The 19,848-nt window shown below is 44.2% G+C and overlaps 1 protein-coding gene across 1 annotated transcript in view; it reads right to left on the bottom strand.

The window, feature by feature from the left end:
- Positions 1 to 3,875: 3,875 nt before the first annotated feature.
- LOC126291822 (luciferin sulfotransferase-like) overlaps positions 3,876 to 19,848 on the bottom strand; it is a 60,252-nt gene continuing 44,279 nt past the window's right edge. The window contains exons 6-7 of the mRNA XM_049985523.1: positions 13,086 to 13,180; positions 3,876 to 4,312 (exon numbers count right to left, since the gene is read on the bottom strand). Coding sequence (XP_049841480.1) covers positions 4,001 to 4,312; positions 13,086 to 13,180 — 407 coding nt within the window. The 3' untranslated portion in view covers positions 3,876 to 4,000. The remainder of the gene's footprint in view (positions 4,313 to 13,085; positions 13,181 to 19,848) is intronic.

Raw genomic sequence — 19,848 nt, 5'->3', positions numbered from 1 at the left:
TTGCATCGCAAATATTGCGAAAAAAGCTGTTGATATGCCGTCTTCGCAGAATGAATTAGTAATCAGGGGCTCGTATAGTTCGCCAATCAGCAGATTATTATGATACCTAGAAAGTGTATTTTTTGGGCAAACATACCTTTTTTAAATGGAAGGATGTCTATTGACATTAACAGATTAAAGGAAGGGCAAATTAGTATTTGCTTCAGACTTCTGTTGCGACACGTTTACGAGATATAGCATTTTGAAAAGTTCCCACATGGACACTTGTACAATACCTGTGGTAGCATAAGCTAAACAACAACCCAAGTGCATACACTACTTATGTGGGTTCTGACCAGTGACGAGGCAATTCACCATCACAGGTGCTGTCCAAAATGACTACCAGCAGTATTAACACACGCTTCCAGCCTAGTATGGAACAACTGCTGCACGCATGTTAGCATTTCACCGAAGATGTCCGAGCAGGCTGCAGTAATACGTCATTGCATATCATCAGGTTTTCTTCCTTTATTGCATTTTTCATTCCCCATCAAGTGTGGGCTGGCAGCAGCATAAGCACTGCTCTTCAAATCAAATTTGTATGAAATCCTATGGGACCAAACTGCTGAGGTCATCGGTCCCTAGTCTTACACACTACTGAAACTAATGTAAACTAACTTATGCTAAGAACAGCACATACATCCCTGCCTGAGGGAGGACTCGAACCTCCAGCGGGAGAGGCCGCGCGCTTTTCTTCAGCCGAGACACATAACAGGTAGACAGGAAGACATTAAAAACAATGTAAAGAAGAAAACATGGCGGAATATGGAAACAAACAAAGGCGGATCATAAGAAAAGAAAGCATACAAAGCGGTGACTGTAAAAAGGAGGTAAAAATCTAAAAAAGTATTTTACACAAACACACGGTGGATTAAAAGGCAACAGGCAAAGTACAGCTGGAGCATAAAAAGTCGCAGAACGATTAAGACAGCCACGTGACGGACGGCGTAGCACAGAATCACGGATGATAAACAGGTCGAGCACACAATTAAAACCACATCACTGGATGACACTGTATAACGGCACTGAAACACAACACTAATGCAGCACACTTGATAATGAATAAAAACCTGGGAGAATCTGTTGGGGAGGGGGGGAGGGGGAGGCAAGGAGGGGACAAGGGAGAAGGGAAAAGGAGGCGAGAAGGAGGGGAGAGAAAGAAGGTTGAGGTGGGACGCACGCCGAATTAGGGCTGGGTAGGGAAGAGATGGGAGAGGAAAACAGCTAAAGAGAGGGTGCAGGGACTGAGGGCGAAGGAGGGAAATCAGCTCTGGGAAAAGGAGGGAGAGGAAGAGGAGGGGCTCTGGGGAGGTGGGGGAACAAGGCCAGGTTACAGTTGGAAGGAAGGGTAGATGTAACAGCGAAGTTCAACATCCGGGAGGGGGAGGTGCTGGAAATTGCCCTGTTGAAGGAGATGGAGGGTGTGTGGAGGTGGAGAGAGGGAGGGATACAGTGATAGAGGTGTGACAATGGGTGGGGGTGGAGAGAACGGAGGAAACCAAGGGGTGGGGGATCAAGCCTGCAGAGTGTAAAGGAAGTGGAGATGTCGGAGAAAAAGTAGGAAGTGGAGGGAAGGGATGAGATCACACAGCTGTAGGAGAAGGACGGCAGATACGGAAGGCAAGGCGGAGCGTGTGGTGTATCATCAGGTGTAGTTGGTACGTCCTTCTAGACAGCATCTTTCAGCTCTCTGCAGAGAAGAAAGTCTACAGACGTCAAATCATTGGGAATGGGCCAGGCAAGGTTCCACAGTATTTATGGTGTAGGCTAAAGATGGTTCAGCCTGTATATACAGGGAAACATTAATAAAACCAACGATCTCCAGGAAAGAATTGCTGACTGGAAGTGGAGGGAAAAAGATTCTACAAACATGTGTCCAGAAACGCATCTATGTCACGGCATATGACACTGACAAATGACAGTCCCTCTGACTGCGTGCCGTGTGTTCCTTGCGTGTTGCAGGCTGTGTGAGTGACGCAGCAGAATGGTGCAGTATTCTTGTCGGAAACAAGCAAAGGTGCCGTTTCTGTATGGCCAAGCAGATGCAAACGGTCGAGAGGCAGCACAGCTGTACCAAAACAAGTACTCATACAGACGCCGACCACATCACACAACATTTCAAGCACTCGTTTGGCGCATGTGCGATCATGGATTCTTTCAGGCTGATGAACGTGCAAGGAGGTGGTGGACTGTGTGTGCACCAGATTTGGAGGACCGGGTTATACAGGATATTGAAGTGAGCCATAGTACAAGCTCCAGACAAGTGGTCCGCCAACATGGTGTAAGCCAAAGCACGATTACGCGTATCCTGCATGACAACCGCTGCTGTCCCTATCACATGCAATCCCATAGAGGCCACATTGAACATCTGTTGTGACTTGGACGCGATGCAACTCAGTACTGATGTCATTGCACCCACACTGTCCATTTCGAGACACATGTTCGTGGGACCTTTTTTTCCTCCATTTCCAGTCAGGAATCCGTCACTGCAGTTTGTTTAGTTCCTGCTTTTTTCGGAGCTTCGTTCTCTGACTTCACTTCCAATCTGTCAACTTTCTGCTTAAATACCTTTCTCCACAAAATATCTGAATAATTTATCTGAGTTTTTTGTAGGTCCTATTTGACCGCTTCTACCCAGGATGTAGTTTTAAGTCCTTCTATGTACTTAAGAATTTTGTGGTTGAGTCTTGTTTTGGGACGCCGAGAGACGTGCCCATTAAATTTTAATCGCCTTTTTGTAATGTCTTCTGCAAAGTTGGACAAGTTCTCAGTTATATAAATATAGACTGCAGCAATCAGTCGTCCTCTTTAGATCTTATTACGCAAATCCAGATTTAGGCTAGTAGCTAGCCATTCTCAATGCACTATTTGCTATTGTCAATGCATGTAAGTCCCTGTTGCATGACACGCAATGACAATAGCAAATAACGCATTGAGAAGGCCAGCTACTAGCCGAAATCTGGATTTGATTAATAAAATCTAAAAAGGACGACTGATTGTTGCACCTAATCACATAACAGTCGCTGAGTGTACCCACTTTCCGAATGGAAGGTAACCTGATGAATTTCTCAGTTGCTTGACGATACTGTAGTTTATAACCCTCCTCTGTTTTCTTTGGCTCTAGTCACCTTTTATGTGGACTGTCGGGGTTTCACTGGCATACAGGTTTCAGGTTTTAATACTGTATTATAGTGCCTAATTTTAGTTTCTTTTGGGCAAGCATTTTTATTGAACAGCTATTAGTTTCTTCCATAGGCTCTCTTTAGTTTTTTGAGAGGAATGTTTTTTGCTATTTTGTCTTGCCCCGTAGCTTCAGCCGGCCGGAGTAGCCGAGCGATTCTAGGCGCTACAATCTGGAACCGGGTGAACGCTACGGTCGCAGGTTCGAATCCTGCCTCGGGCATGGATGTGTGTGACGTCCTTAGGTTAGTTAGTTGTAAGTAGTTATAAGTTCTAGGGGACTGATGACCTCAGATGTTAAGTCCCATAGTGCTCAGAGCCATTTGAACCATTTGAACCGTAGCTTCAAGGACTTCACGAAAGCATTTAAAATATGAGACTCTATTGATATGACCATATTTTGTAGTCATGTTTTGGGTGTCAGTTTTTGTGAAGATGAACTCAGACTTTAGGAACACTAGAGTTCGTTAACCGTGGCAGCATTCTAAAGAATTAAGTGATTGCATCGTAAAATGAGATAGGGCAGAAGGATGTAGCATAAGCGCAACTGAAACCTCAGAAAATTTTATTTGGCTCGTTGAAATACATTTTCATCTACTTCATTGTACAATGTGCAGTTGTTTCATCATAGTGCTTCTTTACTTATGTTTGATTTTTGTGCGTGTGTGTGTGTGTGTGTGTGTGTGTGTGTGTTTAGTAGAGAGGTTTCGCCAGAACAGCACTGGCGTTGAACTCGGCAGCTTCTCCCTGGTAGCTAGGTGTGCACGCCTGCTCCTCGCAATCATCTGAGCCCATCGAAGCCGGACCCGGCGAGACAGGCGTCAGTCCAGGCGTCGACCTTCTGGCGAACGTCTTCAGAGAGCCGCTGCTGGCCGTCGCCCACAGCGCCGCTACGCATGAACCTGAGGCCCTCGGAGGCCGCGGGTCGGAGGCCCAGGTCCTGGCGAGCGTTCTCCACCTTCTCCTCGAAGTTGACGGCCCGGTTGGAGCGCATCTCCTGGAAGCTGAGGTGCTCCAGCAGCGCCGGCAGCTGGTCCTCCGGCACAGGTCTCCCCAGGTGGGCGGCCACTCTGTGCACCACCGAAGACAGGTCCTGTCAACAGACCACAGTAGTTATGATCAGCATCCAGGTCCTCATGTGGCCATAGCCACACAAGTGGAAGGTCCAGCTCCAGCGACATTGCGGACCTAGGGCGTCAAATCCTTTCAACAAATCACAGATTGATTGTAAGAGCAATCACACCTAGGACCAGGGGCATCTCGTGGTCTCAGCTGCACCAGGCAATGGTGCGGCGCTCATCTTCTCTGCTGGGAATCCACTCTGGGGCCAAGGAAAACAAGGTCTGTGAACAAAGCTCAGACGTTTCCAGAATGAGATTTTCACTCTGCAGCGGAGTGTGCGCTGATATGAAACTTCCTGGCAGATTAAAACTGTGTGCCCGACCGAGACTCGAACTCGGGACCTTTGCCTTTCGCGTGCAAGTGCTCTACCATCTACCGAAGCACGACTCACGCCTGGTCCTCACAGCTTTACTTCTGCCAGTATCTCGTCTCCTACCTTCCAAGCTTTACAGAAGCTCTCCTGCCAACCTTCCAGAACTAGCACTCCTGAAAGAAAAGTTACTGCGGAGACATGGCTTAGCCACAGCCTGGGGGATGTTTCAATAATGAGATTTTCACCTTGCAGCGGAGTGTGCGCTGATACCGGCAGAAGTAAAGCTGTGAGGACCGGGCGTGAGTCGGGCTTCGGTAGCTCAGATGGTAGAGCACTTGCCCGTGAAAGGCAAAGGTCCCGATTTTGAGTCTCGGTCGGGCACACAGTTTTAATCTGCCAGGAAGTTTCATATCAGCGCACACTCCGCTGCAGAGTGAAAATCTCATACTGGAACCATCCCCAAAGCTGTGGCTAAGCCATGTCTCCGCAGTATCCTTTCTTTCAGGAGTGCTAGTTCTGCAAGCTTCGCTGGAGAGCTTCTGTAAAGTTTGGAAGGTAGGAGACGAGATACTGGCATAAGTAAAGCTGTGAGGACCGGACGTGAGTCGTGCTTCGGTAGCTCAGATGGTAGAGCACTTTCCCGCGAAAGGCAAAGGTCCCGAGTTCGAGTCTCGGTCGGGCACACAGTTTTAATCTGCCAGGAAGTTTTTGAAACTCAGATGTTCCGTAGTAACAATTATTAATAGCAACCAGCTGTTATACGAGGGCGTGCACGGAAGTAACGCCTTAAAATCTTCAACGTGAAAACTCTTGTAGCTTTTTAAATTAAAAAAAAGAGTTCTTCATCTTTATTTGTCGTGTCTACATGTTTATTTCTGTATACAGTCACACTGGCGACGAACACATTTCTCCCAACGATAGCGGTCACAGTTGAACTTTCGACTCTGTTGACGAAGCCACGACCTCACTTCTGCTTGCACCGCTTCGTCATTACCAAACTCAAATCCTCGAAGCTGTTCTTTAAGTATTGAAAACAGATGTAAATCGGACGGGCCTAAGTGGGGCCCGTATGGAGGATGATCCATGACGGTGAACCCGTGGTGTTGTATTATTTCAGATGTTACAGCGCTCGTGTATGGGCTGGCATTGTCATGCTGAAGGGTGCTTCATGTGTGGTCAAAGTTTTTTGCTATTAGAAACTCGATTATAGCAGGCTGTTTCTCACGGAGGGTTGTTGGGAGGAAGAGACCAAACATCGAGGTCATCGGTCTCATCGGATTTGGGAAGGACGGGGAAGGAAGTCGGCCGTGCCCTTTCAGAGGAACTATTGTGTTGGCAGAAGAGCCAACACGTGTTACTAGAGGAGGCCGAAATGCACGCGTTTTAGCTCACGCAGGCTGGCGTGAGGAGGGAAGGACTATACTGACGTCAGGTCAGGAACATGACAAGGAATTAGAATTCAGAAAGCGGGCGTAATTAGTTTGATACTTAACTTTAATCCATTAATGATGAACGTCGCTCTTGACGGTACATGATTCGCAATATTATCTGTTCAGAATACATCCGTAGAAACTGAATATTGCGCTTTGTTAGGTCGCAGCAAATGACGTAGATGAAGGCCATGCTAAATTGTCGTGACAGTGAACCATCGCTAGCAAAGTCGGCTGTACAACTGGGGCGAGTTCTAGGAAGTCTCTCTATAGACCTGCCGTGTGGCGGCGCTCGGTCTGCAATCATTGATAGTGGCGACACGCGGGTCCGACGTATATTACCGGACCGAGGCCGATTTAAAGGCTACCACCTAGCAAGTGTGGTGTCTGGCGGTGACACCACAGGAACCATCCCGGCATTTGACTGGAGTGATTTAGGGAAATCATGGAAAACCGAAATGAGGATGTCCGGACGCGGGATTGAACCGTCGTCCTTCCGAATGCGAGTCCAGTGTGTTTCTCACGCATCGACATAGTCACGTCAAGTGCCGCCATGTTATGCGGTACAATTTGGAGCCCTCTAATGGCACAGGGTTGCAACTTGCGTCAGAGAAGCGGGAAAATGGACCGAATAATGTGCGTGACGTGTAATACGAGTATCTCAACCGATATTGGGAACAGAATAAAAAATTCTGAGGCATTACTTTCCAGCACGCTCTTGTACATGTACTAATCTCAAAATGCACCTAAAAGTTGAAAAGAGTTTCACAATAAAATAAAGTTATTTTACATATTCAGCATAATTTCATTTTAATCACCTGAAAGAAATAAAGTTTAAGGAAGTCATTTGTGTTTTGCTTTTCTTTGTTCTTTGAATCATAAATGAAGACAGTAACTTTAATAGGAAAATTGACAATTTAGAATCTAGTTATTTTAAAAAATAAAAACATCCTGTTATATTGTAACACACAGAAATTTTTCATATGTGCCTCTAAAAAAACTCTTGTATTAATTCTGAATTACCGTCTCACAGCAACCCTGCATACGTTCAGCACAGGAATCACACAGCCAACCGTTTGCAAATAGCTGTTTGGTACACTGACCCAAGTTTCGACACCTCCAAAGAGGTCTCATTCAGAATAAAAATTTAAGAAACCCTACGAAATAGTACATCAAGTTTGTCGCCAGAACAAACTGCCATGTTGGGAAAAGGGCTTAAATACAATGCAATGCCTAAGCCGACAGACAAAAATGTTAGCCGGCCTGAGTGGCCGAGCGGTTCTAAACGCTTCAGTCTGGAACCGCGCGACAGCTACGGTCGCAGGTTTCTAATCCTGCTTCGGGCACGGATGTGTGTGTTGTCCTTAGGTTAGTTAGGTTTTAAGTAGTTCTAAGTTCTAGGGGACTGATGACCACAGATGTTAAGTCCCATAGTGCTCAGAGCTATTTGAATTTCAGAACAAAAATGTTATAGAAAATATGATTGTAGATCTAAAAATTGGCCTTGTTAGGATTAAATTAGACACTTCTCCACAAACGAGGGTAGCTCATGATGTGCGTAGTATTTTTGAGAAACATGCAGTTAAAAGCTCCGTCAGTATCATTGCGATAAAAAATTGTTTAAAAATATTGATGTCAAGCTAAGAAAACAATGCCCTTATAACAATGTCTGACAAAGGGGATACTTTAATCGTTGCTACTCAGAACGGATATGTGTCTAAAACTTTACAATCTTTTGAAGAGAATAATGTTTCGGAACTAGATGACAATCCGACCCCCAAGATACAAAAAGAAATTAGATTTACCATTAATAGCCCTACCCATTTGTAAACCGTTTCTTAAAAACAACCACTTATTAATACGAATCCACAGGTCCCAAAAATGCGTTCTCAATCTAAAGTACATAAAATTCGACATCCGATTTGTCCGGTTGTAAACAGTATGAACAGTGTGTTTCATGAGTTAGCAAGATTTCTTCATGAAAAAATTTAAAAAATTCCTTTGTTTTTCGAAATAATTGTTCTGTCGTCAATAGTCAAAATCAAATCAATATGATCAAAGATTTGCGGTGTGATCAAGACACTAAATTGTTTCCAGTACATATTACGAACCTGTATACTAATGTAGATGTTCAAACAGCTGTTGACATTGTTGAAAAAAACTTACGTACTTTTAAAAAGGGTATTTCTGATGAGCAAGTCACTGACCTAATTCGTTTGCTAATAATAGTAGTAAAATACAACCATTTTGTTTTCAATGGCAAACTATACCATCAGCCTGACGGCATGGCAATGGATAACCCCCTGGCAGGCATCTTGGCCGATATTTTCATAAATTCGCTGGAAGGAAAATTCTTTAATAATTTCTCAGTTGCTGATCTGAGCATTCTGTCGTATTCTCGGTACGTAGACGACATTTTGATCATATACAGCCGTTCCCTGGAAGGAACTGAAAGCTGTTTGAAATTTTTAATAGTCTTCTATAAAAAATCAACTTTACTTGTGAATTAGAAAATAACAATCGTCAGCTTTATTACTTGGACCTTAGCGTTGCTGTTGAGAGTGACAGACTTTCCTTCGGAATTTTTCGAAAAACCACTAACACAGATCAGATTGTGCCTGCTAGTTCAGTGCATCCTCATTCCCATAAAGATGCATTTTTCCATTCAGCCATTCACTGTGCAGTTTCTATACCTTTGTCATCTCACAAGCTTAATCAAGAGCTGAATTTAATAAAACCTATTGCAGTTAATAACGGCTATCATCATTCGTAGAGGTTTCAAAGTTAAAACCAACGCTAAAGTGATTACTTTGCGCATGAGCGTTGTTTTTGACAATAAGGAGTACAAAAAGATTTCTCCATTCCATTTTTAGGCCCCATTTCCTGTAGAATTCGTCGTCGTCTTGTTAAAAAATATGGATGCAAGGTTACTTTTTCCACTAACAATAACTTGAAACAAAATCTTGTGCCTAATATCAAGTCCACAGTTGCTACTATACACAGTTAAGGAGTTCATAAAACCACCTGTGATACGTGTCCAGTTTATTATATAGGACATACTGGAAGACCTTTCAGTGTCAGGTACATCATCATCAATGTTCTGCTATATTAGCATGTCCTCTGCCTTACCATTTTCTGCGATCCATTGCATCTTTCTTAAGGCTATTGTATGTTGTACCGTCCATCTGAAATCTCTTCCTTCCTCGCTTCCTTTTCCCTTCTACACAACTTTCTAAAAATGTTTTTATCAGTCTATCATTCTTTCTTAATATATGCCCAATCTAATTTCTTTTTCTTCTTTTTATTACATATAGTAACTGTCTTTTCTCCACCACTCTTTTCAGTACCTTTTCATTTTTTACTCTGTCCGCCAAACTTATTCCTTCTATCCTCCGCCATGTCCACATCTCAAAAGCCTCCAATCTTTCTCTGTCTTTCTTCCTCAAAGTCCATGTTTCAGCGCCATACAGAAGAAAAGTCCATACAAAACATTTTATCCGTCTTTTCCTCAGTTCTCTGTCCAGACTGCTGCAGAAAATTCTCCTTTTCTTATAAAATGCCTATCTTGCCATTGCTATCCTTGTTTTAATTTCTGTACTGCACTTCCAGTCGGTGTCTATCCTGCTTCCAAGTCTAACAACCCTACCACAACAAAGGTCAAAATTTTAATAACGATTGTGGTGTTACTCACGCTGCTAAATATTGCATTTTCGGGCAACATCAGTCATATTATGTGACAGGTGTCATTAGAGCACAGTTAATAGTCATTTCATGTAATGATGAAAAAACTAGGCACTCATCTTTTTGTGTTTCCCACGCTGGTCTATTATCATGGCTAAATCGTTGAAATTCTGGTGACTATGATTCCAAGCTCGGATGCAAAGAGCAGAATTGCTATATTCAAAAGTTTTGTAGATGCGCTTCACAAACCATCCTTGAAGATCACACTTTTGCTGCACAATGGTGATGTAAAAAAAGCAGTCAGCACTCCGAATTTAAGTTACACTTGCTTTTAATTGCTTTTATTGCAATATCACGTAAACACAAAACATCACTTCACTATACAAAACATACTTGGAAACATTTTCCTCACAGTCACTGTTAAAGTCCACATTTTATAAGCTGACGACAATATTCGTCTTTCCAACATGGCGTCCACGACTTGACCTTTTTCAAGGTCCGACTCTCTAACAAGTAACTAACTATCGCTTACGCGCCCAAAAATCAAAGTTACAAGTAAGTCAAAGATCATACTGACAAAAGAAAGAATACACATAAAAATAATATCATTGCAATATAAACCTATCGATGTATCAAAAATGAAATCAAATCTGAATATTGTCTCATAAATACGTTAACTACTTTGCAGAAACACAGTATAATATAGCTGGTATCGAGAGGTTCAGGTGAGGTGCCGTAATGGTTGCGTAATTCAAGTACCAAGATACTTAAAATTTTGCACCTGTTCTAATATTTTTCCATTTAGCATTTTTTTCTTTAGTTCCTCCGAGTGCCAATATTTTTGTTTTCTTTGTGTTCATTTTCATTCCATAATTTTTCCGTTAGCTTCAGTGGTGTCCACTAAATCTCGTAATTCTGATCCTAATGTAATTCTAAATCCTGTAACCTGAACTGTAAAAGAATTACAGTGTCAGGTACAAGGAACATTTATTTAGAAAAAGAGGCACCAATGTACACGGAAGAGCCAAAGAAACTGGTACACCTGCCTAATATCGTGTAGGGCCCCCACGAGCACGCATAATTGCCGCAAATTGACTTGGCACGGATTCGACTAATGTCTGAAGAAGTGCAGGAGGGAAATGACACCATGAATCCTGCAGGGCTGTCCATAAATCCGTAAAAGTACCAGGGATGGAGGTCTCTTCTGAACAGCACATTGCAAGGCATCCCAGATACGCTCAATAACGTTCATGTCTGGGGAATTTGGTGGCTAGTAGAAGTGTTTAAACTATGATGAGTGTTCCTGGGGCCACTCTGTAGCAATTATAGACGCGCGAGGTGTCACATTGTCCTGCTGGAATTGCTCAAGTCCGTCGGAATGCAAAATGGACATGAATGGAAGCAAGTGATCAGACAGGATACTGACGTACGTACCACCTGTTACAGTCATATCTAGACGTATCAGGGGTCCCATATCACTCCAACTTCACACGCCCCATACCATTACAGAGCCTCCATCAGCTTCAACAGTCCCCTGCTGACATGCAGGATCCATGGATTCATGAGGTTGTCTCCATACCCGTACAAGTCCAACTGTTCGACACAATTTGAAAGGAGACATCCGACCAGGCAGAATATTGCCAGTCATCAACAGTCCAATCTCGGTGTTGACGTGCCCAGGCAAGGTGTAAAGCTTAGCGTCGTGCAGTCATCATGGGTACAGGAGTGGGCCTTCGGCTCCGAAAGCCCATATAGATGACATTTCATTGAATTTTAGCCCCCACACATCCATCCAATACTAAATTCATGATTCCTTGATGTCGCAGGATGTCCTACCAACCAATCCCTTCTTCCAGTCAGACTGAGCCACAAATTTCTTTGCCCCTCAATCCTACTCAGTGTTTCCTCATTAGTTACATGATCTACCCATCTAATGTTCTGCAGTACCACATTTAAAAAACTTCTATTGTATTCTTGTCCAAATTCTTAATCGTCTATGTTTCACTTCCGTAAATGGCTACACTCGATAGAAACAGTTTCAAAAAAGACTTCCTGACACATAACTTTATACTTGACATTAACAAATTTCTCTTCTTCAGAAACGGTTTTGTTGCCATTGCAAGTCTACTTTTCATGTCATTTGTACTTCAGCCATCATCAATTATTTTACTGCCCAAAAAGCAAAACTCATCTACTACTTTAAGTGTCTCATTGCCTAATCTGAGGTAATACTCATCGTAAATCAGGATCGTAGTAATTTTCTCGGCGTCTTGAACACGTTATAACGCTATATTTTTAGAATTACATGTTCGTTTTTAAAGTTTCTCTCACATTGCGTCGTCTGGACCTAAGCAAGCGTAACGCTGATCGAAGGGCAAAAACAAAATAATAGAATACGAAGTCCCATAGACTTTAACTACAATCCCTTCTTGGAAAGATATTTTCAGAATCCTGTTGGATGCTACAGGTACAATCCCTTCTTGGAAATTTGTTTGCTATCCCTAAATGTCCTTTGTCTTTCCTTTTCATGCCTTTTATGAAAATATTAAAAATACAACACATTGTGTATTTCGGTTTATTTGCAGTGTAACTGATGCAAAATTTTAAAATAAATCACTTGCCAGTAAACAAAGGGACTCGCCTCCCCATGACCCTCGGATTACCATTTCGCTTCTCCAACCGGTGTCTGCAAACTACGCTGACATAAACAGAACATAACTCGCACGACCCGCACCAAAAATGCTACTTTCTTATAAACGCTCGTTCATCTGGAACTACCACTTCCGTCACTCCTGTTTCTGGCCAAGCCGTGCTCTTACATTGATTTGGAAGATATCGGGTATAATGAGTAGGCGTGGTCCGTTTGTTAGTGGTGCGTGGAAGCTAACTACGCGGAGAAGACACAAGGAAATGCGCCGAACTCTTTACGTTCCTCCCAGAGCACCAGCACACAGCTTGGCAGTGTGACGTAATGATGACGTACATCGACCAATCTCTCATACCCTCGTGGGCTGTAAATGGTCAAACAACAGCAGCAACGACAGTCATTTTTTTCCTTACGAGGGCAATGGAGGGGTTTGTCGAAAACCAGACTTGACGCGACAAGTAAACCAAAGTTGTTTTATGTACGGATATTGTCACGAGAAACTTCGATTTTATGTTAATAATGAGCTGTCAAAAAAAGCTTCTGTCGCAGTCTTTTTAACCTGCGTCATATCTAAGACCGACACGGGTCCCAAAAGACCGCTGACATCTGTGAAACACATTGATACTCATGTTTTACCGTGACTCGTTTTATGTTCAATATAAAAAATACTTACCGCCTTCATCTCCTCAAAGCTGTAGACGAGTACGTTCGGTTCATTCCTCAACTTCCAGAAAGCGAGGACGTGGTCCCAGAATGGGGTGTACTTTGCTGCAAACAAATAAATTGTTACTAAATTACTAGCAATACTTCTGACATTCACAAATTACAGCAGCTGTTACAAACAGTGAAAGAATTATAGAACACTTATTTCAAGTTACATGAAGATGACGATGACAATGATACTGTTGCGTGCAAGACATCATCGTCTCAATGTCTTTGAGACGAGTATGGTTATTAGAAATCCGTAACATCCTTTTCCCTCCTCCCTCCTCCCTCCCCCCTTTTCCCCTCTCTTCCCTCCTACATGGTATCTTCTCTCCCTCTGCCCCTCTCCCCCCATCGCCCGATCTCTGCCCCCCTCACTCCCCCCCTCTCTCTTTCTCTCTCCCTCTCTCATTCTCTCTCTCCCCCTCTGTGTCTCTCACCCTCACTGTCCTCCCCTCTCTCTCTCACATACACACACAAACACGCACACTCAAATCAGTACAATCATCGCGTCTAAAATAATGAATTAAAAGAGAAAAAAACCGAAAGACATAAAAAATACACAAAATCGTGGGTGCCTGATCGCTTGACCAATAAAGGATAAGCCATCCACTCTGGAACACTCCAAAATAAGATCTTAGGGTGAAGGTTGGAAAATTCACAAAACTGAGAAATACAGACCACACGGACCTCGTCAACTGCTAAAATGGATGGCAAGTCCCCACTTAAATCTGCTGCTGCCCACTTGTGAGAATACAAAACACTCTATTAAAAGATGATTCTCCATAATGCGTACTCCGCATGTGCCATAAACAGCTGGGTCTTCCGGAGCGAGGAAATGGTGTACGGAGGATTGAGTAGGACGTAGACTCATCTATATGGTCAAAAGCACGCACCTGAATTTGTCCATCTTATATGGATGTTATTTAATAGCTGCGACTGTATTGTAAGATATTTATGAAATAATGTATACTGCAATAGTCACTTCTCACTAATATTTTATTAGCATGACTCGTTCCGGTAGCATGATGTCATCGTCAGATGCTCAAAAATGGTTCAAATGGTTCTGAGCACTATGCGACTTAACTTCCGAGGTCATAAGTCTCCTAGAGCTTAGAACTATTTAAACCTAACTAACCTAAGGACATCACACACATCCATGCCCGAGGCAGGATTCGAACATTGGAACCTGCGACCGTAGCAGTCGAGCGGTTCCGGACTGAGCGCCTGAACCGCTAGACCGCCGCGGCCGGCAAACGACAATAAACATAAGTTTTACTTAATTTCTAGCTTTTTCCAAGCATTGCAAGGAAACTTTACAAAAGAACTAACAACAATAAAGCCCAGATATTACGACAGCGTCATGCAAACGGAGGCTTCCGCTACTAATGCACGAGCGGACTGACTGAGACTGAAGACTGTGGAAGACTGCAGCCGTGTGGATGCCGCCGGCCATCCTATATCGCGGCGGCAGGGGGCGCTCATAGGAGGAGTTGCTGAAGGCGTGGCTCAGCGGGCACGCCGCATTGCATGCACCAGGTCAGCGTGTGACCACTGTCGACATCTGTCAGAAATGTGCGTTTCCATTGCCAACTGTGAAACACTGGTATGGGTGGTATCGATTTATGATATTGCATTCATTTCTAAAAGATGACTCTTTGCTGTCATCCTGTGAGGGGTGTCCATAAAATAAGGTTCACAATTTTTTTTTCACAGTGTAAAACATGTTTTTTTTCATGAATGCGTACATTTTTGGGAAGTTCAGACTTTAACCTATTTTTCTACATAGTCGCCACTGAGGGCAAAACATTTTTGCATGTGGTGCACGAGCTTTTGAATGCCTGAGTCAAAAAAAAAAAAAAAAAAAAAAATCTGCCGCCAAGCCGCGCAGATACCTGAGATCCGCTTCTTCCAGCTCGTCTCTGTCGCCGAAATGCATTCCACCTGGATGTTTCTTCATGTCAGGGAAGAGATGGTAGTCACGTGATGAGCTCGTTGGTGGCTTTACTGGTGTATGGTCGAGCGTTATGCTGATGCAAACGCACCCCCTTGGCCAGCATTGCTCTCCACTTGTTTTGAATTGGGTGGCAAAATTTTTGCAGTGTCTCGCAGTACTCGGTGGACAAGAACTCGCACAACAGTACCCCCTTCGTATCCCAAAACACTGTTGCCATCACTTTGCCGACACCTTGCGTTTGTTTGAATTTCCGGGTCTCAGCGACTCTGGATGCTTCCATTGTTTGCACTGTTCTTCGGTTTCGGGTGTGTGGTAGTGCACCCAAGTCTCGTCTCCAGTGACGATGGAGTCGAGGTATTCCTCGCCACGAGTCCCGTGATCTTGAAGACGTTCTTGGGCCGCTTCAAAGCGTTGACGTATGTAGTCTTCGGTCAACATTCTTGGCACCCACCTCGAGCAAACCTTAGCATACCCTATTCATTCCTTCAAAATCTTGTCAATAGAGGTTTTGGTGACATCAGGGATAATTTCAGAGTGCTACAAACCGTCACTGTTCGATCTGAGAGCACTGCTGCCTCCACTTTTGCGATTGTTTCGTCAGAAACAGATGGCCGCCAGGAACGCTCCTCATCCTGGCCGTTAGTACGCCTATTCTTGAACTCTGTACACCATTTGTGCACGAATTGTACGCTCATACACTTGTCTCCATAGATTTCTCATAGGTGGGAACGGATTTCTGCCGGCGCAGTGTGGTTTTTTTTTTTTTTTTTTTTTTTTTTTTTTTTTTTTTTTTTTTTTTTTTCCTTCAAGCGCAGCTCACACCTGGCGGGCGAAGCGAGGGGTAAGATCCATCACGTACAGCTGCCAAGCCAAGACTGAGCTCCGCAGGCAGCTCGCTAGGGAGGGGATTTGGAGTGTGGGAACCAAGGTACACTACAGAATCGTGGGATCCACCATAACAGCGCTTTTCAGGACTGTTGCACCATGGGATCCTTATTTTAAGGACAACCCTCGTGAATGACCTTATTCATCATTGATGACTATTTAAAAGCTATAAGTTTGTGGCACAAGCTTGTGACCAGGCTAATGGCCTGACTGCATCTACAGCACTGCCTTTCTTCGCCACAGCACCTTTCACCCCTGCGAGAGACCCCCAGTAATTTGATAGCAGTGTAGTGGCGGGTTCTGCCACCGAATGTATCAGGATGACCAAATGTAGCGGGAAGAGGTAGAAGGCACCGTATTAAAACTCGTCCTAGCTATTTGTTTCCACTACAGTGGCCTGTTCACCTTGGTCCATGTCACAGGGTCCCGCAACGCTGAGGCCATCGCCCCAGCAACCCAGTGCAACGTGCTGCTGAGTGTCGGCCTTGCAGGGCTGTGTCATAAGGGCTGTACTGGCAGCCGACTCAGCGATCTTTTTCCCAATTGACTCAGCGTCACTCCGCTGGGAGCCCCCGAGCAGCCCACTGCGTCCTTCCTTGCTTGCGTAGCTGAGATTGCGGTGACCACAAGTGACTGCGATCTGGCATCCGAATCTGTGATCCTCACCCCGGGATGCCTGTGGCGTGGGTTGGAAGCCAGGAATGCCCGTGGTAGCGAGCCGAAGAGTGGCCCACTGCTGGCTTACTGGCTATGGACCCTGTGTCGGCCTCAGAGGGTCGAACCAACGACCCGGTGTGAACTGGAACACTGGCGACCGATCTGCTGCTGCATGTGTCTGGTGGTGTGATGTGCCCTGCCATCTAGGAGAGCTGCCACACTTGAATGAATCTTGTTACAAATCAGCACCTATTTATACTCGGCTGTACACCCCTGTTTTGCTAATGCGCCACTCCAAGTCACGTACTCACAACACCTAGGTGGCACCAGTGGGCCCCTTCTGCCTGTAACTTACGCCATCCAAACCGCTAGCTGAATTTACGCGTTTCAGTGGTTCGATGGCCCTTTGGCCTCCATTCTCCTTCGCAGCTGCTGGTTAGCATAACTTACTGTCAATAGGCCCATGCCTGGCTGTAACTTGCGTGCTCAGAAATGCTGCACTGAATCTAATAACTTCCCTATCTTTAACTGTGGTGCCGCTACTTTATTCCCCTCTTCGGAAAGACCCGGTTCCTGGGTCGACCTTTAACTAGCTCTTAACTTGTTTGGATCGGCACCTATGGCATATTTCCTTACTATTAGAAAACTTAAATGTGGTCTAGTTCCCCTTAGAACCATGACATGAAACAAAACGTAAAAATTCCTTACTGGACGACCACTGCTCGATCAGCCCCTTACCTACTCGTCTCACAATACACTGGGACTTGGACTACCCTTGGTTCCCACTTGGAATTAGCTGTCCACCTGATCAGAAAGAAAACAACACATAACAAAGTTGAGGCTGTGATGAAACTTGGCACAGAGGTGCTCAAAGTGATCATTACTTGCCCTTACCTTTCCCTATACTGAGCGACATGTTGCAGAAGCTGTTTGGCTGATATGCTCCACTCTTGCTCTAAAATGAACTGGTTTATGGATCTCAACAGACCTGGCTCCAGAGTTTGATTTAACAAGGTCAAATTCTGCTTTGGATAAAACTCTAAAGTGGCTTCTGACCAGTACAGCTGTGGCTGTGTAACATTCAATTGCGTGACTCCTGAAATTGACGCTGGCAAGTGGAAGGTTGGTCCTATTATGTTACACTTAGTTCCATTGATTAAAATTCTGATCCCCTTGAGTTCTATACGCTTCGCTTCTGCAAATACTCCCCACTCAAAACAACTTGCTAGTACTACCAAATTCTCATAGGTATAGAAGATCCAATGCATTCTGACCAGTTGCAAGCTCAATTTTGGCTCAACTATGTCCCTTGGACCGTCTATTCCTTTCCCCTTTGGCTAAAAGTAACTGCACTATGCACGTGTCCCATATTTGTAGCTTCACAGATTTTCCTCCAACATCCAGTATCTCTATCCAAACACCAATTGTGTGACTACTTTCATCCTTAAATTTACATTATATGAACTGGTGTAATAAGCACGACTTTCCTGATCCAGCGCTGACGATAACAAAAAATTTAAATGGGAAATCGTGGTGCAGACCTCTGCTCTAAACATCCATTACGAACAACATCACAAACGCCTCACCAATGGTGCGTGACGAAGATGGGCAGAGTAGCAACTGGAGTGAAACCTTTACCGAGCGAGGTGGCACAGTGGTCAGCACACAGGACTCGCATTTGGGAGGACGATGGCTCAAACCCACAGTCCGGCCATCTTGATTTGTGTTTTCCGTGACTTCCCTATATCTCTCTAGGCAAATTCCAGGATGGTTCTTTTGGAAGGGCACGACCGTTCCCTTCCGCAACCCTGAAACAACCAGAGCTTGTGCTCCATCTCTAATGACATCGATCTCGGCAGTACGTTAAGCCCTAATCCTCCTTCCTTGGAATGGGACCTGAATAAAAGGTATCAGGCCACTGGCTAAAGTAGGGTTCCTCGGACACTTAATCATCAAGGTTGAAGACTATGGAGGCAGAGCACATGTCGGGCATGCATAGGATCAGCAGATGCAATTGTTTAAAAAGGAGAACAAACAGCTTCAAAAAGGAGGACGAAGGAAGAAAAAAGAGGACACATCAAACGGGTCAACTGCAGATGAGGATACCACCCGTCAGCTTTGGACAAGTCACGTGACTGCCGGGAATTACCGGCATAACTAGTAGTTAATTGTTGCTGATGGTCAGGTGGTGGTTAGCTGAGCAATATAAAAAAATTAAAAGTATTGATTGTGGTGACAGTGAGGTGTCAATTGTTTTGTTATGTTAACAACACGGAATTGTTTACAAAGCGAAAAACGTAAGACCATTCACCTCCCTTCATTAGACGCACCGCTACCAACATCTACAATTCAAGCAGCAGCTGACGACATGTAAACTGCACTTTAACCTTCCGAATATAACTAAATTGAATGAGTATGAAAGAATGAAATAAAACCATGACACTTAATCTGTCGAGTTATTTCTTACTTTTATTGGCCACTGAGACGTACGTTCAATCCCCACATATCTTACATTCCGCTCCAAATTCATTTCTCCCTTTCTTAAAGCCGGATATTTGCTGGAAAGGACATCAGAAAATGTACACTTTCGTTTAGGCATAGTCAAATATTTTATGTACTCACTCGGTTAAAAATTACATTCACAAATCACACGTGCACTACAGGAAGCCAAGCCAATACAAATCGAAGATACGATATTTTAAATAATCGATGTTTGCATTCGCTTATAGGTCGATCAACGATAACATCGACGATCCTGGTGCCACCTACTAACACCGCCCTCGTGCGTGTTTATCACTAATGCTGAGCCAGTATTTAAGAAAAGAGCAATAGAACGGGACGAACTGTAAATTTAACTATATTACGCACAACTTTGCGAAAAAGCCGGACACTGTAAAAATACGCTCGCACCCCGGACAAAGGGCTATAAAGGAGGACATGTCCGGATTCATCCGGACGTCTGGTCACCCTAGGCATGCAGTCTCTATTGGTTCATCAACGAAGGGCGAGAGTGCTGTTTAGGACTGTTACAATGTGTGGGTGTAACGCGCCACTAATCGCTATCTAAGGAGATTTGAAGGATGAACAGTAGTGAGACAGCATCTTCCAACGTGTTGTCCACCGCTGCAGTCAACATTTCCTCGATTTGTTCGTCCATTAAGATGGTAAAGCACTTGTAGACACTCAGGTGTAAATGGAATGGGATGCCCTGTATATCGGCTGACATGAAACC

This window comes from Schistocerca gregaria, chromosome 9 (assembly GCF_023897955.1).
Source record: "Schistocerca gregaria isolate iqSchGreg1 chromosome 9, iqSchGreg1.2, whole genome shotgun sequence".
NCBI lineage: Eukaryota > Metazoa > Arthropoda > Insecta > Orthoptera > Acrididae > Schistocerca > Schistocerca gregaria.
The sequence above is the reverse complement of the archived record's forward strand: the minus strand, read 5'-3'. Positions and strand labels throughout refer to the sequence as shown.